At 40.0% G+C, this 24360-nt stretch overlaps 1 protein-coding gene across 9 annotated transcripts in view; it reads right to left on the minus strand.

Annotated features, from left to right (window-relative positions):
• The window catches only part of LDB2 (LIM domain binding 2), a 378334-nt gene that overhangs the window by 65328 nt on the left and 288646 nt on the right, over window positions 1-24360 (minus strand). For all 9 annotated transcript variants that reach the window (XM_030864277.3, XM_030864278.3, XM_030864274.3 and 6 more), the window contains exons 3-5: window positions 15640-15812; window positions 8699-8821; window positions 5990-6073 (exon numbers count right to left, since the gene is read on the minus strand). In XM_030864277.3, coding sequence (XP_030720137.1) covers window positions 5990-6073; window positions 8699-8821; window positions 15640-15812 — 380 coding nt within the window. The remainder of the gene's footprint in view (window positions 1-5989; window positions 6074-8698; window positions 8822-15639; window positions 15813-24360) is intronic.

The following is a 24360-nucleotide window of genomic DNA, read 5'->3' on the forward strand; positions in this document are numbered from 1 at the left end:
GAAGACTTATACCTTCCACACCCGCCGTCCAACAACTCCTCCATCCTTTGTACCTGGAGTCAGACCGTGGCTTTAAATCCCTTCTCTGCCACTCACCAGCTCTGTGACTTTGGGAAGTTACCTCCCTGTGCCTCAGTTTCCCCATCTGCAAAACAGGACTAACAGGAGTCCTGTAAGGTTGTTGTATTAAAAAAAGACTCCCGGCAAAGAGCACAGCTGCATACCTGGCACACAGGAAGTGCTCAGTGATGTTAGCTAGCATTATGTGCGTCTCTGTACCCGGACAGGTTTCTCTCCCGGCACATTTGTTTTCTTTCTCCCCTACCAGGCAGTGATCTCCTTAAGGGTGTCGGAGACCTGGCACAAGAGTGGTGTCTTATAGATGCTTGTGGAATGAACAGTGAATAACGGATGAAGGGGATCTGGGGGGAGCTGATGAGGCGCCACGGGCAGGTCTCATTGACTTGGACTTGCGCCGATGCCTCTTCAAGGGCACCTGGCCTTCCTGTGCCCTCTTCAAGGAATACCAGGGATGGCAGGGCCTACTGCTGTGTCCAGCAAACATGGTAAAGGACACGTTCCTGAAATCCCACCCCCTTCTCCCCTCTCTCGTTCCCTCACCAGAATGCACTGACTGAGGGGCACCGTCACATCCACGTTAGGAAATGACTCCCTCTCCAGGAGACGGGGGGCACGTTTTGTGAAACACACTACCGGTTTCCAGGACGCCTAACAGCCACTCACTCGGCAGGTCCGTTCCCAGCCCCAGCGCCAGCCCAGATAACTACCCCAGGGACACTCGGTCAGTAAGCCCTGGCCTCCCAGAGGTCACCGAGGCGGCCTCCAGAGGAAGTGAGGCCACACCTGGTCATGGCATCATCTCTGCTCGGCCACCTCCAGCCTCTGCTCCTCGGGGACCAGCGAACCAGCCATTGGCCTCCAAGCACCGTGCACCTCCGGCCTTGATGTGCTGGGATGTGCCCGAGGGAACGCAGGCAGTTTGACAACTCAAATCAAATGACAACGGCTGTTCTGCGGTCACTTCGAAAGCATCAGGTCACCAAAGTCCCCAGCAGAGTGCTGCCCGGCGCACCAGCATCATCATCTGTGTTCACAAGCTCTGGAGCTGGGCTGCTGCGGTGCTTCGCAGGCTCCTTCCTCCAAACAGGGGAGCCGCCTTGGCGGGCTTTGCACATTCCCTGAGGGCAGGCTGCCCTGAGAGTGATTCGGAATTTCCTGGGAATAAATGAACTTGTTCTGGCGAAGCTAGGTGATTATAATTGCTTACCTTCTGTGTTGCTTAATTTCGTTTCATGAAAGACAAAGCTTATTGAAATTTCAGATGTCTGGAGTATTTAAAATCTCCATTCCTCCTTTCCAAAGCAGGACACATTGATTCTTAAAATTCTTCTACTGATTTAGAAGGCCTTGCGTTAATATTTGTCAACATAAAACGTCTCACCTCTTCTGCAGATACTGGGCATAGTTACTGAAGTTCATTAACTCTATTGAATCGACACTTCACCTGACTTTCTGAGGGTTGAGACAAAGGCTGAGTTCCTCAGAAGGATGGGGGAGCTCCAGGTTTTAAGGCAGTTTTATAAATAAATGGTTTTTCTGACTGCTCAACTGTCTTACAAAAGTAGGTAATAAGAGTACCAGGGAAATCTTAGATTCTGCTTCTGAAATGAAGAAGTAACTTTTGTTTCTCCTTCTTAGCGACCACTGACCAGGCCAGGTCTCCTCATGGAAGCCTGTGTGTCCCGGATTTGGCTTCTGAGTTTGAGAATCTGCTCAGCCATGATTTGCCAAGGGGCTCACAGCTGCCCGGAGGGGTTGCTGATGGGAGGTTGGCTTCTATCCTGACCGTCTTCCCGAAACCCATGGGTTGTTCCCTGGGCTCTCACGGGCCTTGCACATCCCTCCATGTCAGCACGCCTCACTGGAGCTGTAGCCGGCCTTGCCCATCAGCCTGTGAGCACCCCCCTAGGAAGAAGGCCAGGTCTCCACGATGAAGGTCCAGCACCTGGCACACAGCCAGGAAGACAGAACAGGCTCAGTAAGTGTCCTGAAGCAATCAATAGATGAGTAAGTGATGGAGTGAGTGGAGGCAAGAAAGGCAAACGGCCACTGAACCAGGATGCACAAGCCGGGGAAATCAAGTAGTGTTGGGAGGACCAGGGTGAGAGAAGACAGCCAGATGCCATGCTGCTCTAAGTGGTTCCAGTATGAGGAACAATGATGGACGCCCAGCAGGTGCTCAATAAATATGACAGTGAATACTAACTGGGTACTTGCTGTCGCGGGCTCTGGGCTAAACCCTTTACGTGGATCGTCTTACTTAATCCTCCGGTTAAACCATACCAGGAACTGATATTACTTTTGGCGAAGTACGTTAAGGACCCAGTGAGAGACGCTGACTCCCCCGTCAAGGAAGGAAAGACATGACCCAATTCCTACCAATATCATCATTCTATGAAATAGTGCAATTTGCAGCACCATGGATGGACCTAGAGATCATCATAGTAAGTGAAGTAAGTCAAACAGAAAGACAAATATCACAGGATGTCACTTATTTGTGGAATCTAAAAAAAATGGTACAAATGAACTTATTTACAAAACAGATTCCCAGACATAGAAAACAAACTTATGGTTACCAAAGGGGAAGGGGGGGAGGGATAAATTAGAAGTTTGGGATTAACAGATCCACACTATTGTATATAAAATAGATAAACAACAAGGACCTACTGTGTATCACAGGGAGCTATATTCAATATCTTGTAATAATCTATAAACAAGAATCTGGAAAAGAATATATATGTGTGCATATACATATATATATGAATCACTTTGCTGTACACCTGAAAGTAACACAACATTGTAAATCAACTATACTTCAATACAAAAATTTAAAAAAAAAAACTATCATTCTACTTTCTTACTAGAAAGGCAGCAGTTTTGCCATGAAACACATAGATGCTAGAGTTCAAGTCCTGGTTCTGCCACTTGGGGACTTAAAGCTGGGTGACTGACTTTACTTATACCACCTGTGCCAGCTCTCTTGTGGGGAAGGTACTGGTGCACGTGGGCCATTGTGACATCCAGCTACATCAGGACGTGTACATATAGCAGAGCCTGCAGCTACCGCTACTTCAGATGGTAGCCTTGGAAACGCTACTCTCTATTGCCCCAAACCATACACGGTTCCCTGTGTCATTCCCCCTCTGCAGGTGTGATATCCTCACTCTTCGTGGGCTGGAAGCAGAGAACTGCAGATGTGGGGACCAGTGGGCCTTGTTGACCCCAGGGTGAAGGCCACAGTTTCACTGATGACAATAAGAGCAACTGGGGGCGGGGTGCGGGAAATTCAGCCTTTATTTCTCTGTGTTAAACGCAGCTAAAAGATGTAATAAAGGATCTGTCCAAGATCTCAGCAGAGAGTTAGCGACCAAGTCTAGGATAGACTCCAAAGTCCCAGATTCCTATGTGAGGTCAGCTGAGGGTACGTAGTGTGGAAATTCTTGATCCGCCTAAGGAGAGGCATGTTCAGATGGTTTAAACTAAATCTCTCCTGGTTCCTGACAAGAAGAAATGCCCAGCAGTGTAGGGCATCCTTCTGAATTCCTGTGGCTGGAATGGCACTGCAGACCCTCACTTGCCCAGACGTTGCTACCCACTCCCACTGTGCCAGGAGCCCCACGGGGGAGCAGTTCTTAATGCAGAGCCTGGAGGTTTAGGAGAACGTAGCCTGGGCTACCTTGGCTGGGAACACTCCCCTCTGGATCCACCCTCCTGGGCAGACTCTGGTTTTCCTCTGGGCAGGAACCAGGGGGCTGTTTAGTGGAGACCGCCCTGGCTCAGGGCTGCCAAAGTGGCGGGCATGCTGGGGGTGAGGCGGTGGGAAGTGAAGCTGACTCTGGCTTTTGCCACGTCTGGACTGGGCTCTGGGGCATCTAAACTGAATAGAAGGAGACTCTTCTCGCTCACCCAAGAAGGGGACACTGCCATCCTCGTGGTTAATCTTTTCAGAGGCTCCTGGCCCAGTAGCCCAGGCAGCCAATTGCTCCAAGATCTGGCTCCCAACTAACTCTCTCTCCCATTTCTCCTGGCAACTCCCTTCATGTCCCAGCATCAACAGACTGCTTGGAATTCCATCCCCTAACTTCTGCTCCCTCTGATGGAAATGTCCTTCCTCCTCCTTTCTCTGGTTTAACTTTATTCATTCTTTCATACACTACACAGGCATTATCTCTTCCATGAAGCCTTCTCTGACTGATTCTTCTGAGATGTCTATCTTGTATTCCCATAATTTCATCTGGAAACTTCTATCATGGTATTCACTATTTTGCATATAATGTTCTGTCTTTATGGGTCTGACTCTCGTAGGAGGACGTTTCTTGATAACAGGTGCAACGACTTTTGTCTTTGAATCTTCAGCGTCTTGCCCAGTGCCCGGCACATTGCAGTGAGGGCATGACTTGGAAACATTTGTCCAAATTATTCTTCACTTACAGAGGAGGAAGTCCGGCCAGGACATTTCAGCATTTCAATGTATGCAAACATGATTGTACTTAGAGGATACAAAACAAAATTCACAAACCTGCACTTAAGGATAAAGAAACAATAGCATAAACATTATGATGGGGTCGGGCCCTGGAGAAGTGGTCTGCTACATCACGGTGGTGAAGGAAGCCAGCAACTCAGAGGCAAAGGAATGTGGACTGTGGCCACTGCCTTCGTGTTGACTCTGGAAGACAATGCTTGCTTTATGAAGGAAACCATATCCTCTACTTGCAATGTGATGACTGCCAGTCCACACTAAAAACCAGTGTGATATATGTTACCCTGTTAGACCAAATACGGAGGCTGTAAGCGTTATGTGGGCAGAGAGTTTTGCCTAACATTTAATTTTTTTTAAATAAAAATTCACTTTATATCCAAACCAGAAAATCTGTTACATGTTACACAGAAAGTCCCTAAGAAGCCTTAGAAATAAATGTCTGTGTTATAGCACCAAGGTGAATTTCTTCAAGGGACTCTCTCTGGAGGGCACACCGAGCCTCCTCATAGGTGACTGGTCCCTGGGTACAGACACAGAGGCTGTGAACTCAACAAAAGCACATTGGAAACTTGAAACAATCAGAAGGGACATATGCCAAAGCATTTTATGAAAGAGACATTGCTAGCCTGTGAATAATTTATTCCAGGAGTCATACAAACATAGAGAAGAAGAACACTGACAAAGTCTAGGTTTGATGCTTTTTGTTAATTAAACCCAATCATCTGTTGATCACACACACACACACACACACTGTGGTATAAGACATACATATTGTGCTACTATTCACAATTGTCAAGACAAGTAAACAACCTAAATGTCCATCAACATTTGCAAATGTTGATGTGGTCCACGCATGCAATGGAATATTACGCAGCCATAAAAAAGAATGAAATAATGTCATTTGCAGCAACACGGATGGAACTAGAGATTATCATACTAAATGAAGTAAGTCAGAAAAAGACAAATACCATACGATATCACTTATATGTGAAATCTAAACTATGACATAAATGAATTTTGTTTCTACGAAACAGAAACAGACTCACAGACATAGAGAACAGACTTGTGGTTACCAAGGGTGGGGGAGGGGTGGAGTGGGAGTTTGGGATTAGCAGATGCAAACTATTATATACAGGATGGATAAACAACAAGGTCCTACTGTATAACACAGGAAACTATATTCAATTCCTGTGATAAACCATAATGGCAAAGAATATGAAAAAGAATGTATATGTATGTATAACTGAATCACTTTGCTGTATAGTAGAAATTAACACAACATTGTAAATCAACTATACTTGAATAAAATAAATTTAAAAAGATATACGTATTGTGATATATTACCTCATTTTAATTCCTTGGCTCAAGATATATATAAACCTCTAAATTCAAACTCAACAGGAAATATAATCAACCCATTGGTCTTACCCTGAGGTAGTTGAGGGTGAAATTTGTTAGCCCCATCCTGGTGATGTTTTTGGACAGCTGATCCAGGACCTGAGGATCTTGTGCCTAAACAGGAAAAAAATCATATATTTTAGCCCTGTAAGATGGTACCAACAAAGTCCTCGACTGTGCTACAGCTGCTAAGAAATACAATCTGCACCTTGTCAATTTTTCTCAGAAGGGCAGGCTGCTGGAGGTAATTTAATTCACATTTTGAAGACACTTGCATATAACACTTAAGGACACTTTTGGATCAGTGGTGCAAGACCCATCGCCAGGGAGAATCAAACTGAGTCAGATGGGAGAAATGACTTTACCTCCTCTGTGAGAGGCCCTGTGTCTTCAGGCGGAGGGTCATTAAGTCCAGCCAGGACACCTCCGAGGTCCCTGGCACTGCCGCCCCCCTGCCCCGAGGGAAGGTGTGGGCTGGATTTCGCAGAGCCATGCTTTAGGACTGGCCTTTGCTGCGTGTTGTGACAGTGTTGTTTTCAACAGCTTGGAGCTGAGGACTAAATGTGAAAACTTTGCAACTACCATGAAATATACACATATATTAAAAAATTCTAACTCTCCTCCCCATTAAGCGAAGGCTAGAAATAGATGTCTTCAACAATTTTCATCCTGCAGGACTGCAAGGGTATGCATAATATTTTCCAAAGTATCAGCCACAGAAAAAAAAGATGTGATGTTTTGTGGGCCACCCCCAATGTTCAGTTTGACCAGAAAAAACTGAAAATTCTTTCTGGATTCCAACGTAAAGTGTCTCTTAGTTGATGCTCTTTCTTTCTGTTTGTCTTTTCTTCTTTTTTAATTGTTATAAACTGTTGCTAAACAGAGGACGTCTTAGTAAACATCCCTTTGTCTCCACATCTGCATTCATGAGACCATCTAGGTTATACCAACACCTTTATTCTTTTTTTTTTTACTTTAATTTTCCTCACAGTGATACAACCAACTGGCTTTGTGTATATAAATAAAATGCAGGAGAAACAGTCAGAGCTTGTCACTTTTCATGTCAATTTCTGGAAAGGGGGTCCTTTGTGGACATGGAGCTGGTGTTTATTGAAGCCTTTCCAGGTTCCAGGAAGAGCTGGTTTTGTAGCGACGCATCAAATAGTTGTGGTCGACCTCAAGGAGCTCACATTGCAGTTGGAAGACGGGACGATAATAAACCCATGGAAGGATATTTTTGCTTTCATCATGGCCATTGTTGCTGATAGCCAATCACCAATACTCGCAGAGGTCCTACTATGTGCCAGGCACTGGCCTAAGTGCTTATGTGCATTAACTCTTAATTTTCAAACCAGTCCTCTGAGGCAGGCTCTATTACTATACCCATTTTATAGATGAGGGACTGGAAGAACAGAGATGTCATGCCACTTGCCCAAGGTCACACAGGAACAGGGATTCAAACCCGCGTGTTCTCAGTCCCAGGCTCCTGACCACTACTCTACGCTGCTGCTTCTCCGTCTATTTTGAGACTAATAAGAATGGCTATTCCAGACTGCTTCAAGGAGAGAGGAGAATGTGAACTGGGCTTTGAAAATTGAGGAGGACTTGGGCATGGATGGGCAAAAAGAATGTAGCACTCAAGTGTACAGCACTCAAGTGTACAGCAGAAAGCACAGGGTCGATGGAAAGGGTAGAGATTGGACAAACCAGATGGGAGGAGGGTGTTGAGGACAAAAGCCTGGGGAGACAGCCTGTGTATGGACAGTGGGGAGACAGACAGCTTATCAGCCTGGGTGTTAGAGTCACAACCTGCTGAATCGAAACCTTGATTTGTCCCTTTTGGGCTGAAAAGCATTGGACAACTTATTAAACCTATCTGAGCCTCCATTTCCTTACTTCGAAATAGGAGTAATAACAATTCACCTCTTCGAGTTACTGTAGGGACTAAATATAAGGTGTCCAAAATGCTTAGCGCAGGCCCTGCGTATCAAACACCCAGTAAACGCTCACTACCGTGACTGTATTCTCTTTTCATTGTACAGGGTCTTAAAAATCAGGCTCATTCAGTCTGATTTTCTTCCAAAGCATTTTCGCAGAAGCTGCTGCATCGCGCATTCTGGAAGAGGGATTTATTTAATTTGATGCTATGTGACTCCTTCTTAAGGGACTGACCTGATGAGTTCCTACCAAGTCTTACCTTTAAAAATCTCTCTAGATTGCCATCAAATCCACCCTTGCACCTCATTTGTGCTCAATAAATTTGATGTGATTTATGGCCAAATGCGACCAAGAGGACCCCAGGTGTTCTGCTGCTTCCCAGCGCTGTGGTTAGGAAGGGCATGGACACGGATCTGAGGTATGTGAGCCCCAGGTCTTGTCGGATGGTTCTAATCAAAACTGGAAACTGTTTTTCTTACTCTTTGTTCTATTTCTTTGCCCATTTATACATAACAGGTTTATTAGCCCAGGCAGAGCAGTACTTGATAATGACTGCATGGAATTTAAGAAAAGTACAAACTGTTTATTGAGGTAACCTCAATTTGGAGTTTAAAATAATAAATTATTTTTTAAAAAGGCTCACAGTGCACCAAACTTGGGGGAAAAACTCATAATTTAGAGTTAATTACCTAAAGTGTGAAGACTCTGGGAGTTCTTTCACGGTGAGAAAGCGGGGCTTCTCCTTTTTGAGTAAAATGAGGGGATGAAAGGAAGTAGTAAAATAGAAATTAAGTTACTTACATGCATGGCAAGAATGCTTCTCGGGACTAACTCTCTGTATTGTCTAATGGTAAAGTGCCATGTCTTTATTCTCATGAGATCATCAAAGGTGAACTCCAAGGTCAGTCTGCCTTCTGTACACACCTGGAAGCAACAAACAACGGACTCAGTGGTTAGGTACTTTGTGATCACCACATTTCTGTAACTCACAGGTCAGCCACTCAGTGTGGTCTCCCTGACTCCCCTTGGGCGGTGCTGGATCTTGACAAAAATGTGACACGGATGATGTATCCAAGGAGAACCAAGACAGGTGTAAGATCTGGAATCAGTGGGGTCAAAAGACAGCACAGCTGCTCACTAGCCATGAGCTAAAGGTAACTCGACTAGTTACTACTGAAACTCCAGGAGCCCCCATTTCTTCATTTATAAATATACAGACAAAACCCATCTTATAGCAATGATATGTCAAAAACTCCTGGCACACAGTGTGTCCCCCACAAAATCGGTACTCTTTCACCTCCTTTTTTCTCCACTTTCATTATGCTTCTACCATAGGAGTTTGAACTCTGTTCTAATCTTGGTTATGCTACTCTGGGAGAAAGTATCTAATAAAAGTATCCCTGCTTACGTATGAGTTTCTACAAGGTTGCCCAACCAGAGAAAGTTTTCACTTCCAAAGAGAAATGCCAGAGGGCAACGCTTAACCCAAGGCTGTGGGTATTAGTTAGTTACACGTGGAAAATAGAGGCACATTTAGAATATATTCCTTGAATCACATCCTATCAGCCATGACAAATTCTGCTTGCATAAAGGGCCAGGCTTTGGGGGAGCCAAATTAATTTAAGAAAAATATATATTATTAATGAGACAGGGTTTCTGAGGCTCAGGAACCCCTTGATAGAGTGATCAGTGACAGGGTAGCATTTTTATCTTCTTTTGAAAGTCAGATGATTTTAGGCATGTAGTTCTTATTTTATTTGCATTTCTTTTCACTGTTAATGACTTTGAAATGAAAGAAAATGCTGGGTAGTCTCATGGCACTCATTCTATCTCAACTATATAAGATAGGAAGTGGAGGCATAATATTGGTTCAGTTGTAATTAAACAATTACAGCTCATTATTCAGTCCATGTTTACCTTAGAGAAGCAGTAGAAAATATTGGATGGAGGCTTTGGCATCAGAAAGTCCTAAATCCAAATCCTGACTCTATTTTTCACTTATTTTGCAACTTTGGGAAAAACAAATAAATTCCTTAAGTTTCAGTTTCCTCATCTGTAAAATGAGGATAATAATATCCTTAGGTAGGACTGTTGGGAAAGTATATTAAATGAAATTGTGTATATAGATTGCCTAGTATTGTACCTGCCAGTAAATGATAGTTTAAAGATGAAAGACATGTAACCAAAGAACACAGAACCCTAGACCACAGGTTGTTATAATGTCTTATCTGAGACCTGCGGGGGTGGGGGGTGGGGGGGTTTGAGCAGTGTCTCAGGGCCTTTGCTGGGAAAAACTTAGCCTCCACCTGGATGCTGAGGTTCCCACTCACTTTCTAGACTCAACCAGAACAGCTTCAGTTTTATCTGTTTTAAACATTGGACTTCTGATCAAGCCTTTTCGAAGAAAGATTTCTTAGACCGAGAAAAGAACAAAACTTTGGAAATCACTGCACTACACATTAAAAAAAGCAATCAACTGAATAGGGAAAATGATCATTTCTAAAACTATAGTCCATGAAGATCATTAGCAATTTATATCAACCTTTTATGAAATATTAATAATCACTTCCTTCTTTGGGAATTTAATACAAAAAGCCACCATTTATTGAGTTGCAACTATGTCCTAGGCACTGGGTTAGGTGATTTCTATTGTCTCTAATTTAAGGTAATATTTTCTTTAAACAAGGGAAATACCAGTGCAGGAGAATTAGTAATGTGTGGATAGGGCACCACTTAAGAAAGATGCTAATAACGTCTGCCATCTTCATTTTATCAAAGGTCTCAGAAGCACTGTCAGATAATTATTGATAACCTGGGTGAAGACCTCTAACTCAGAGCCAATTAGCAGAATCTGTGGGTAATTTCAGGCATTGGGCTCTTTGCCCCAAAACTCCTCGGCTGAGTTGTCTTCAGAGCCTCATTTTTGGCAACTTTGCCATGAGAGTCGAGCACAGTGAAATTGGGGAAGACTTCAGCGTCCCCACCTCACTCCTCTAGAGCCTCATCAGCATCAGAATTAATTTAACAAGGTTTTCAAAAGAGCTGCATGGAGATTAAGACACGCAATTCCCCCTGGAGTGTTAACATGACAGAAGCCACCTGCAGTGGAGGCTTTCACAAAGGGGAGGTAACTGCGGCCAGACATTGACAGAGAAATGTATTGACAACACAGGACAGGGAAGGGATATTTGGATGCTACAATCCTTTTCTTTTAAAGAGGGAGGATTATTGGCTGTTTAAACAAATATTAGCCCAGTTAAATGTCATCCTTTTTTATTATCTAATCTGTTTGTTTTGTGTTTATGAACCATAAACCCAAGGCAGAGAGTGGTTTCGGTTTACTTCTACTGGAATAGAATTTCATAAAGGGAAGGCCTGGATGGGGTTCGTCTGATGAATTACTCAATTGGAGCAGCTCTAAGGTCAAGTTAAACTGTGTTTTTTGTTTACTGTGACATAGCAAACCAGCTGAGGACTCTTCATGCAGCCAAACTGCTGTGGGCCTACAAAAGGGAACATCTCAACAGCCTAGGACTCCTCCTTTCTCAGCCAAAACCAAGGAATCATCTTTATCCAAGGCATAGGATGTGCAAAAGAGGAATCCTCAGAACTGAATCTAAGTTGATTGTGTTGGGTGTTTTCTTTAAGGGAAATTAAATGACTGACTTCCTTGCATGAAAAGATGGAAGAGAATTTGGTCACTGCTAGTCTTCCCCAAGTAAATCTATCCACAGCCTCCACCCAAGCCCTATGCAGTCTCTCCAACCCCTGCTCCCATCATGGAGGTTAAAGGAAACTGAAGGCTTTGTGATTTATTTTATATGCAACAACCAGCAAATGGAATAGAGGCACTTAAGAAAAAAATATATATGTATATATTCCTTGTTTGGAAATTGTAAAAAAAAAAAATGAGCATAACTTATGAAGGCGAATTAATGTTTTCTCTTTTCAGAAAAATTCTGTGCATTCCTTGTAATCAATACAATTAATGTAGCTTTTATCTAAAGTTGGCCTTTTTTAAAAAAAGCTGCCTTTCACTTGGAATCCAAAATCAAAAGGGTCCCCAATTAAGAAAACATTTTCTGTTGTGCTGAATTCATGTTACCGTACTGTGAGCTCTGACATTTTGTTTCTGTGGTAACCAAAATCAGCTGATTAGTTGGCATGGCAACAGAAAAGATGTAATCCCAGCAGACACACTCTAATCAATGCCCCCAGCACAGATGGTCTCTGGAGGATCAACAAGAAAGAGGCTGGCAGGCGTTCAGCGGATCACGTGCTAGCTTGAGACTAGGCCAGGAACAAGAGAACTAAAAAAGAACATTTCTCAAACTAACCGGTAGCTTTTTAACCCTTTTCTTTCTTTGACTAATTGTAAAGCAATACTGACCATGTAGTTGTATAATAAAATGATTCTCATGTAGCTTTTATGAAATACAATGTACTTTTTAGGTGGGGATGTTCATTTAATTTTCTTGGCCTTTATGCTTTGAACAGCATGCATGGACTAGTGCTTTTAGATTAACCGTTGCAAAAAGCTCATTGTGTTTTACTTTGAGCTGCTGCATATGTAAATGCATATGTCAATAGATATATATATATACATTTATTAGAGCAATACAATCATTGATATTACAGTAATTTGGTTAGAGTCAGGATAAGAGCGTAAATGTATAAATCCTGGAGTATAACATGGTAACATGGTGTACAGGCTAAGGTAAGAATGATGAACTAACTGTCAAAGACATGAATGAGGATTCATATTGGAAAACTGGTTGGTATTTCCATGGTACTTTTCTGCAGTAGTAACTAATTTCATAATCAATAATTGAGATCAGAAAAAAGCATAAACCTATGTTTACAGATGTCCAGTAAAGGCTATAATTATGGTTCCAGTGTGTGAGCCCCCAAAATAACCCCATATGTACCCCAGAGAGGAGTTCTTTCACTATCTGAATTCACACCCTCAAATACAGTTCAAGGGGTCTTTGACTCTGAAAATCTTGGTGACTGCCCTTCTGATTATTAAGCCTTGTTTCCAGTTTGATTGGAAATTGAATACAGAAAAGAAAGGCTTCATAATGTGTGTTTAAAAACTCTAATTACATATTTATCCATAATCTATAATGTTCCTAGGATCAGGAAATTGCAAAACATGCACTATCGTCCTGAGGAATATTAAATATTACTGTTGATTAGGACTGCAGCTGATTTTTGATTCACCAAGTTGACCACATTTTCATAAAAGCAACTAAGAAATGCTGGGTCAAATGCTATTTGGAGAATTAGAGCTTATTGATATTCCAAGTTAGAACAATGTGATAGTGCCTCACATAACGTGCTAAGTGATGCCATGTACTAATAGCAGGCTCCCCTTCAAAAAATTCCAAACTATTTTGCTTTGTGATACTGAAATGTCATTAGCCCCCTGTTTTCTACTAAATAGCCATATTATTTTATTACATAAAGATGACTTATTTTTAATTAATATAAGAACAAAAGAAAAATTGGAAAGGTTCTTTGGGTAGTATAATAATCACCAAGGAGCAAAAAAAAAAAAAAAAAAAAAGAGAAAAAAAAATGAATGCTTTGGAATTTTCTAAAAATAAATGTGCATAATTAGCATCTGGACGAAGTCCACACAGCTAAGCTACATTTCCCAGAAAGGGATATTTTTCTCCACAGTATAGAAATATTCATTACAAGAGTTGGCAAATGTATGCTGTGGAGTAGAGTCAGATGGGTGATCTAAATAATTAAAGCTTGAGACCAAGAGAGCTGAGTTCAGGAGATTGTCCCGCCTGGGAGGTGAGTACCATCTGAGAGGGGAGTGCTCCAGGACAGGGGAAAATGCAACAGAGGAAAACCTTAGTTTCTTAATTTGAATGAAAAAAGCGCTTTATCAAGTCATCGAAAGAACTGGATTCTTTTTGATTTAAAACCAGTCCAGAATGTACAGCACTATATCTTCGGAACAACTGACGGTGCTCATTTCTGAAAAAGTTTTGGTCTGAGAAAGAAAGAAATTGAGGAAATAGATGAAAGCGCTATTTCAACATGCATTTTTATTTTCAGCGGCTCCAGGCTTTGGAAGTAGCTCCTTCATTATGGGAAAGTTTTATTTACATATCATGGATTTCTTTTTTCCCTGAAAGCATAAGGAATTGGTGTGTTTTTCTTGAATGACCTAAAAGTAACAGTAAGCCTACACAAACGATAATGAAGCAACAGGAAAAAGGCTTTCTCTGCAGTGCTCAGGCTTTGTAATGCTACAAATGGCTCAGGTATCCACAAGGTGATGTAAATGTTTTGTATCTCCGAACATAGGTGAGCCACAGACAGAGTAAACCATCATCTAGGTGATCATTCCTTTCCACACAGCAAAACACTCTTTCCAGCATGGACTTTCACCTGCAGTGGGAACTTTCCTCTCTGCTCAAATGTTAAAAAGGAAGAAAGGGAAAAAACCCATCTCCTCTTCCACATTTAAAATGTCTATTGACAAAAATCAAGATACCATAAACTCAATGGCATTTAATGATTTGCTTTTGCATTTTATAAGCATTTCCTTTGCTTATAAGCATTTTATAAGCATTTCCTTTGGTTTTTTTACTCCCTCGTGGGCACCGGAAAGGTTAAATCGCACCAAAATCAAAGAATACTTTAAATAATAAACATTTTATAGCTACTCTTTCCACAAAATGGTGCATAAGTAACAAACACATCTTCAGTTTTATAATTGGGCTTCTTCAATTAACGCTGATAATCCAACTTCTCTTAACTATAAAGAGTGGGTTGTCATTTGTGTTTCAACTAAAAGAGATAGCTGCTATCGTAGATATTACAAATTAGTTTCACATTGAATCTTAGTCAAAATGCAATGAACTAGTGTTCATTAAAATAAACTTCCGTTCGCCAGATTCTTTGACTAAATATTTATTCTTACTAATTTTTCTCCTTGGGAGAAGATATAAGGGGATTGTCTATAGTGTTCCATTTACATTTTTATGTTTTTGTGTTCCTTAAAGATTATGGCTAGTTGAGCTGTGGTTTGTTGATTTTTTTCCCCTGCTTGTTAATATTTGAATTTAGCTTTAAAAATTGTTTAATTTTAGTAACAAAACACAAATACTGACCACACAGTAACAGGAGAGTGTTCTTTTAGTTGTAGAAGACCCTTTGTATAAAAACCAAAATTCTATGTAATATACAACATCATGGGCTACAGTGAACAATACCTAGTATCTTTCAAGTATTATATATTTGAAAGATACTAAGAGAGTGGATCTTAAAAGTCTTCATCACAAGAACTGTAACTATGTGTAGTGATGGATGTTAACTAAACTTATTGTAGTAATCATCTCACAATATATACATATATCGAATCATTATTTCATATACTTAAAACTAATACACCGTTAAATGTCAATTATATCTCAACTTTTAAAAAACATCAAAATTCTAATTTAGCAGCCTAAGTTTGATAGGCAGCCCAAACTCTCTTCTCTTCGTCTTGAGGGTCTCTCATGTTTGACTTGCCTGGGATCTGTATCACATGCACACACCTTAGAACAGGGTTCACCACAGGGTCTTGCCATGTTACAAACAAAAACGATGACCTCACAGAGCTGAAAGCGTCTGAGACGTGAGAAGTCAGGTTAAAGTTCCAGAAGACAACCATAATTACTATGCTTCAATGCACCCAAAGAAGAACAAGGCTTGTTGCTGAGCCTGCCCTGTACCTTGGTAAACATGGGCTTCCCGTGCTGGGTGACCATCGCACACTGGTCGCAGTCCACTGTGATGGATGAGTTGTGGTAGGATTCTTTTGAGTGTTTGAGAATGTAATACAGGTCAGTCACTCCTCCTTCAAACACAGTGCTAAAGTAACGGGGGATGAGGGTCCTGCCGATAGCTGGGAGAGAAACAACAGAGAAATAAACCATTAACAAGAACATCCAGATGGTCTCATATGCCCCACACCATTGCCAGACTTCCAACTGGATACAAGTCATACCAGGAGGCAAATTTCTCTTTATTACCCGCCATGTTCCTTCTGGGCTGCAGTTAATAAAATAAAATCCCTAATATTCAGGAAAAATTTATACAGTCATCTTTCCAGATTCAGTGTCCATCAAAAGTCAGTAATGTAAGAGTTAATACTTTAAACATAAGGGGGGGCAAATGTACTGACTACTTTGGACCTCATGTGTATTCTCTAAGTTAAAATATGTTCAAAAAATAAAACATATCCAATTCACCTGGATTTTTCAATGGATTGTTTGCAGACCAGTTACCCAATCATGTTTTATTATTGGCAGTAGTAGTCATAATGATCTAAATTTTGATAATGTAATGCTTTGCGGTATGTGAAGTATTTTGGCCTTCACTCATTGGCTCTTTAGCACAACCCCAAGAGAATGGGGGACTGAGACCCAAAAAGGTTATTACAAAAGAAAAAGGTTTTAGGAATGTTTCAAAGTCACATGATTTATAAGTAGATAACTGGGGTCTCTAACTTCAAATCTGCAAACACCCAACCACTAAAGCACTTTCCAACACTATGTCTCAAATTGCTTTAATGAAGGGAAATCTTTAAAAAGTGATCTGTATCTGTATGTACAAAGAGATCCATACCTATGTAAGTGCTGATTACTCTCTCCGCTTCTGGAGTTGAATAAAATATCTTTCCAGAATAAAAGGGCCATTTTCAGAGAACTTGATACCTTCCACTTGGTCTAAATTGGTCTCTTTCATTCCACGTGTCCTGTCCTGCCCCATTTTAGTTTGAGCGATTGGTAAGTAGCTGGGTCCCTCTGATATATGACGCTTAGAAACAGCTAACAAGCCCGTGCTTTAGCAGAGATTTTAAATCCTCTTACACTGAAAATCCCAACTCATAATATCAGGAATTTTGCCTATGTGCAGATTTTGAGGCAAAGTACTAAAGCACTCTCAAGCGATTGAAGGTTTTTAATAAATCTCTTACGTTCACTATATAAGGCTTCCTGAAAGACAAAAATAATACTCAAGATAAATAAATTACGCAAGAGAACTTTAGTAGGAAAAACCACGCAATTTTCACTTGAATGTTTAAAAATATTTAATTTCATTTTAAAAGCATCAGTATTTATCCATTTTGTATGGATCTATCTCTCTTTTGTACATGGATTTTCAAAAAAAAAAAAAAAACTAGAAAAAGAATATCCTGCCAAACTGCTTTCTGAAGTGATCTCTAAAGAATCCCGATGTGGATGACGAGTCTCTGAATAATTTATATAGTTGTTATTGCTTCATATTTACTGCAGTGAAATCAATCAACAAGTGTGTGTTAAATATTCCAGGATCTCTGGCAATTTCAGCCTAAATAATCCTTATACATACATTTTCTAAACACTGTCTAATCCCCAACAGTGCATGTTTATTTGTTAAATATAAAATTCAGGTAAGAGTAATCTGAGTCCATCATATCCTTAAACATATGCATAGCTGATATATTATAAAGAAAACTTTGTTAATGCAAAAAACCTTATTGTACTTTGCTAAACAGCTAAGATTAATTAAATGCATTTCAAATATTCTAACTTAAAACTAATTACCATAAATCAGCTCTAGTAATTTGACATTTGGGGATCTATACTGTGGAAAATAAACACAAACCATAAAAACATACACGTAGGGTGAAAATATTTTACTACAATATCCAAGGAATTGTCACATTAAAAAGGTTATTGCAAATAAACATCATTGGATTAGCCTACATTATAGTTTATTCATGAATCCTGCACAATTTCTTTTTGTAGTGTTTGCTCTATGATATCATTATTTTCATTCATAGTTTAAGAAAAGTCAAATGGGAAAAAAGTTCGTTAATTCCTTAACTTTAAATTTTTAATCACGTCTCCAACTCCAGGAAATGTACAAGCTGTACAGTCAATAGACGTAGAGGGAAATTCAGCTTTGCTTCATGGAATGCTTTCTAGCACTGAGGGAAATGATTGTTATGGATACCTGAGGTTTGTTTTCAGTCCTGTTTCCTTTGTGGGACTGCCTGTACCATTTTTTTGGAAACGGATGGTCTTACTTGGACCATCACTCACAAAGCTCTGTTATCCACTGTGGTAGACTGCTACTCTGATGGCCCCAACCAGCCCCAACAATGGAATTCATGATCTGTGTATGTAGTCTCCTATTTTCAAATCTGGACTGGGCCCTATGATCTGCTTTAATTAACAGAATGTAGTGCAAGTGACCTTGTGTCTATTGGGGCCAAAACGTAAGAAGGCCTAGAAGCTTCCACTTTGTGCTTGGGGGAAAACCCCATTGCTATGTACAAAGTCCAACTATTCTAAAACTGACATCCTGTGAGACGCCCAACCTAGCCATGTGGAGCAGCCACATGAAGGGGAACTGTGTTCTCCAGACAACAACCCCAGCTGAGCATCCAGCCAACAGCCAGCACCAGCTTGCATGAGTGAAGCCATTTTGGAAGTGGATCCTTGAGCCCCAAATGAGTTGCCTCAAGCTGGTTTCACACAGATCAGAAATGAGCTGCCTTCCACAGACTTTGCCCAAATTGCAGAATCATGAGTAAATAAAAGCAGTGTTTGTATTTTAAGCCAATAAGTCTTGGGGCATTTTTAAGTGTAGCAATGGATAACCATAGCACACTTTCAACCTCCTACGCTACAGAGATGGGCAAATTAGAATCCTTTCCTGAAAGAAAGAGGGCAGTTTTGCCACTAAAAGCATGTGAATTGTAGAAATGCTGAAGCTTGCAATATAGAGGAAAGCAGATCAGAGACACCAAGAGTCTTTGTGGACTGATTTGGGCCTTGTCTTAGCTGGGAGTGAAGCCAGCTCAATCCCTTGGAGGTCCCACTTATGAGAGATATACCATCCCCCTCCTTTTTTTGCTTGAGTGTGTGATTTGCAAACAGAAGAATCCTGATTAATGTTGTCCTGTTCCAGCATGGAATGGAGGCGTGAACACACATAAAATAAGGAGGAAGTGATGAGAGAAAGGTGTTGTCAGAGACTATTAGTTTTTTATTGTTGCTGTAACAAATTACTACAAATTTAGTGGCTTAAAATCTACCTATCATCTATCTATCTATCTATCTATCTATCTATCTATCATCTGTCACTTATTTGCCTTATAGTTTGACAATCTGACATGGGTCTTGCTGGGCCAAAATCAAGGTGTCAGCAGGGTTGCATTTCTCTGTACAGGCTCAATTTTCTTGCTTTTCTAGCACCTACAGGCTGTCTCTACTCCTTTGCTGTGACCCCCTCCTCCATCTTCAAAGTCAGCAATGGTGGATGGAATCCTCATGGCCTCACTTTCACTTCCTCTTCTGCCTCCCTTTTCAGCTTTTAAGGACCCTTGTGATTGTACCGGGCCCACCCAAATAATCCAAGATAATCTCCCAACTCAAGGTCTTTCATTTAATTGGATCTGCAAAGTTCCTTTTGCCATGTAAGGTAACATATTCATAGGTACCAGGGATTCAGGCTGGACATCTCTGGGAGGCTATTATTCTGTCTACCATAAAGATTATCTTTAAAGAGCTTCTGTTCTGCAAGGGAGTATAGTCAAAAATACAACACACACACACACACACACACACGGTGCAACATATAGATAATGTACAGTGAATGGGACAAACAACCAAAAAAAAAAAAAATTGCATGTGCTTGAGGAAATCCTTCTAGCTCATTCACTGATCTCTTCTATAAACATTCACTGAACCCAGAGTAGGTGTAAAGCTCTTTGGCAAGTGCTGGAAACACAAAGATAGATTTTTGTCCTTGTCTTTATACCTCATTTCTAATAACAAAATATCTAAGTATTTATAATGCAATGTGAAAATAGTTAAAGTTAAAAATAGGTTTATGATTTTGAACTCTTTGCCATTTTCTTCTGAATCCTGAATTCGGTATACAATTTTATTATTTTTGAAGCACCAAGAAGATTAAAATGTCCTTTTAATAAATCGTGCAACCACACTGCACAGCCTAATTTAAATGACTTTAAATCAGTGAACATTTCAGATTAGACCCCATGGTCTCCTGACTCATCAGCCACACCAGTTCTAGATCTATTTAAGTTTTATACTGTCACACTCATAAGCTGCACCTAAGCTTTACATTTATACTTTAGTCCTTGGAACTAAAAATAATTTGAATATTGATACGTATAAATCTACACTGTGCCTCCACGAAAGGGATCGTATCTCTCAAATATACTTGAAAAGAGATTAAGATTCTAATAGGTTATTAAATTGATTCTATTTTTCTAACACATTTAGGTCAATGCTCCAAAAACTGGAAAGGGAAAGTATGGCGAGTAAGAGAGCACGGGAAGATTTGCTGTGATATTAGGTGAGTGGAATACGGTAATGTTATTTATCCGTGTGTTTATGAAACAGAAAAGAAAATCACAGATTAAATTATTCAGGAGCCTGAAATGTGTATAAAGAATGTTTAAATAATGCTCTACTGTGTAGGTAAACATGATTAGTCCTGAATAGCTAACACTTTATCCTTAGCTAATTTGGATGTTGAGCTCTGAATTCCAGTTCCTTGGGAAGTTTTTCATTGTTGTTCTGTCTTGTCCTCAAGCACCGGCACGGCTCCCCAGAAGTTCTTGCATAGAGCTGATGGCGCTATGGAGGCAGGATCTAGCTTCTATCTTTTCTTGTAGGTGTTACTTGTAGATATTAAGGTATCTACAGGATACTTGTAGATATTAGCTGATTTCTTCCCCCATTTAGAAACCAAATGGATTCATTGGGAACTCTTAATCACTGAGACGATATAAACTACTGTGCATCTGCCTATTGTCTCTATCAATAATTATGAAACTTTTTCTTAAACTCTTAAGGGTGTTTATAAGGAATTCACATGAAAGAAATTGCAAGAAGAAAATGATCATATGGGAAAATGTTCAAACTAGTAATCAAAGTACGATACATATTAAAATAATAATAAAAAGACTAAAACATAAACCTGATGAGGTTGTGGTAAAACAATCATACTCACATACTTCTAGGGAAATCAATGTAACAATTGCTCCTTGTCTGGAGAATCTCTGACTCTCTGATAGTTTATTAGGTGTGACTCTAAGCTGTTGGTAAATACTCTTGCCAAACTGCCGTTCTGATGTTCAGATCTTAAGCGCTCTGAAGTTCTCCAAGACCTTTGAGAAACCACTGTCCGATGTTAAGACCTTTGATTTGGGGCCATCACTTATATTCTAAATGCCTGTAATTTCTTTCAAAGAAAATTCACTTCAAAAAAAATGTAAGAGGTTGAGGACCCCAATTAAAATGGGGAATAAGAAGAATGCTTATAACTAACAATATATTAGTACCACTTAACTCTTGACAATTATTTAACTAAAGATTTTCTACCTCATTGGAAAGAGAAAACCATATAACCACACAACGCATTTGTGCTTTTAATTAGGCAAAGTCAATTATAATAAAACAAGTGGTAACTCTGATTTTTAAACGATTTTTCATAAACAAGATACTGGATAAACTGGCTGCCTAAGACTGAGTAGTTTTAGTTTTATACAGTTGTTCTAAAGCTGCAGTACCTCAGAAATCCAAAAGGAAATTCTACTCCTGAAATACCACTGCATAATAAATAAAAAATTCTACTACATAATAAACACGAAGATTCATTCCACTTTAGACTCGCCTGTATTCAGAAATTAGTAAACGCATTATGCTAGCATGTAAATGGAAATGCGCCTTGTAGTGAAGTAAACAATATTGATGTTTCTACTTATTATGAATAGCCATTATAAATAGTCAAAACAATGGAAATAAGACATGCTTGAACTTTGATGGGGGTGATACAGGTTGAAGGCAGATTCCTTTGTCTCAGTGAAGGGAAAACAAGACAAATTCATTTTACTTCCATAAATTAACATTATTTCATTCTAACATACCTTTTACTTCTCAAGCAAAGCAGTCTGATTTAAGTATCTTTTTTCTTGCTATTTCAAAGATTCTTTCATTCAGTATATGTTTATTAAGTACCTGCTACGGGGCCTGCCTTTGTTTTAGGTGATGGAGATAAATAGCAGACAAGTGGGAAGACAGAGAATAAAGCTGGCAGTGAAGGAAGGTAGTCTAGTTTAGACTGGCTGGTGTGCAAGGCTGCAGTGGGGAGGTGTTGATGGAGCTGAGTCTGGACTGAACGGGCCATGTGAGCATCTGGCAGTGGAAAGGTCCAGGCCCAGGGACCAGCAAGGACAAAGGCCTTAAGAGAGGAATAAGCTAGAACTGAAGGTGCTTGGCGTGTCCTAGTATGAGACAGCAGGCAACGTGGAAGGACCACAGGCAAGGAGAGTGAGGTGACAGATGAGCTCAGAGAAGGAGGTGGGGTCAGATTATCTGGAGCCTTCTCGGCCACGGCAAAGGGCTGACATGTCAATCTTAGTGCAATGAGATAGCACTGGAAGGCTTCAGCCAGTGATGTGATCAGATGGACCTACTCTGTTTTTAAATGTATCTTGATCTGATGAAGGTACTGTTTTTAAAAGTGTCATCCATCTGTCAACATGGTTCCAAAACGCCACAAAATTTTTTGATCCTCCCAGAAATCTAATAGGCATTTTTCTTCCATTTTCTACCAAAAGACTTCTGCCACACCACCTCACATATGGGCTGGAGAAACGACGATGACTGTGATAAACCCCATCCCGCTCTTAGGGAGCTTCTGATCAAGCAATTGTTAGAGCTATTAATTCATTAATTAAGGACAAATGAGATGCGTGTCATGGTTTGTTCTTGGAAACACTGTTTATCTATCGCCTGACACACATTTAGGACCCGTACGTATTTGCCGAATGAATGGGTGCAGTCCACGAATGGGTTTATGTGTTCCAAGTTCCAAGAACTTACTTGTAATCCTTACTTCATTTCCTTTCATTTAATTCAACCAGTGCCTTGGCATAATCAGATAATTTTGGATCCCGATTTTTTCAGCTCTACCACAGGGTGTTTCTCTCACTTGTGTGCCTCTCATGAGGGGCAAAGTTTCTTTACCCCTTTATCCAAAGCACTGATAATAACATTCTGCAGGTGAGGTCCACAGCCATGGCTGGACCTCTTACCATGAATCAGTACCCTCTAAGTATGAAATTGAAATCCTTTACTGACTTTCAGAATAAGTCCATGCTCTAGTTACTGATGCCTCATGGACATGGTGCAGGGTTGATGGGGAGAGAGTGAGGTGTCAGAGAAAGACCTAAGCTAAAGGATGAAAAGACATCAATCAGACACAGGGGACCAGGGGGAAGAGAGTAGTCCTGGCTCAGGGGACAGACAGCACGTGTCAAGGAGCATATGTGCGTTTCCCATGATTTGGGCGGCTGCTTTCGTCAGATCTTAAATATTTATACCTTAGAAGAGCTTGTCTGGATGAACTACTCCATTACATAATGTTCTCTCATTCCTTCCTTATGACAGTACAATATTCTTTTAGTTATCCAAACTTTATAATGTAGTTTACATCCGGTAGATTTATTTCTGCCCTCACTATTATTTTTATTTCAACATTTTCATAATTATACTGTTTATTCTTAAAGATGATCCTTAAGATAATTTTGTCAAGTCCCCCTGTCCCCCACCCCCACAAGAAAAATTGGAAGGAGGTTGGTTTAAATTAAATTGAATTTGCTAAAAAAGGGTTGACATCTTTAAAATACCCTATCCTCCCGTACAGGAACATGAAATGTTTGTCCACTTGTTTAAGTCTTTATTTCTACCTCAAAATTATTCTGTAGCTTTCCATAGGTAAATAGCTAACAATGCTTGAATATTTTAGTTATGCTGAATGGTTAATATAATTTTTTTCATTATATTTCTATTTGGAACACTGACACTTACTTGAACGCTCCTACTATTTTAATAGTTCTTTAGAAGATTTTTTTTGAGTTTTCTAGGTGAAGAAATCCATGTATTTCCTTCTTTCAAATATATTTATACCATTAATTTCTCATCTTATTACACTAGTTAGAACAGCTCTTTGAGAAAAAAAAAGTGTTAAATAATGAGGAAAGTAGTAGGCTTTCTTTTTTTTTTTCCCCTAATTTTTTTGAGAATTTCCTCTAGGATTAGGGAAGTACTATATGTTGATTTGAGATCTGATCATATTACTTATTACGGAAAGAAAAACAAATTCTTTTTCTACATCTTGTTTTTATGATTTTGTCCTTTTTAATCCTGATGGATGTTTAATTTGATCAAATGCCTTCTCACTATTGAGTTGATTGTCTAAGTTCCTTTAGAAAGCTATCTATTAACATATTTTCAATTATTGAATAATTTTTGTACTAGGTATAAACCTTTCTCTTGTGCACACATGCACACATATATTTTTTAATAAATTTTTGCATGAATTCAACTTATGATTTCACTAATTTCTTTAACAAATACCCATGAAAG

Source organism: Globicephala melas, chromosome 5 (assembly GCF_963455315.2).
Source record: "Globicephala melas chromosome 5, mGloMel1.2, whole genome shotgun sequence".
In the NCBI taxonomy this organism is placed as follows: domain Eukaryota; kingdom Metazoa; phylum Chordata; class Mammalia; order Artiodactyla; family Delphinidae; genus Globicephala; species Globicephala melas.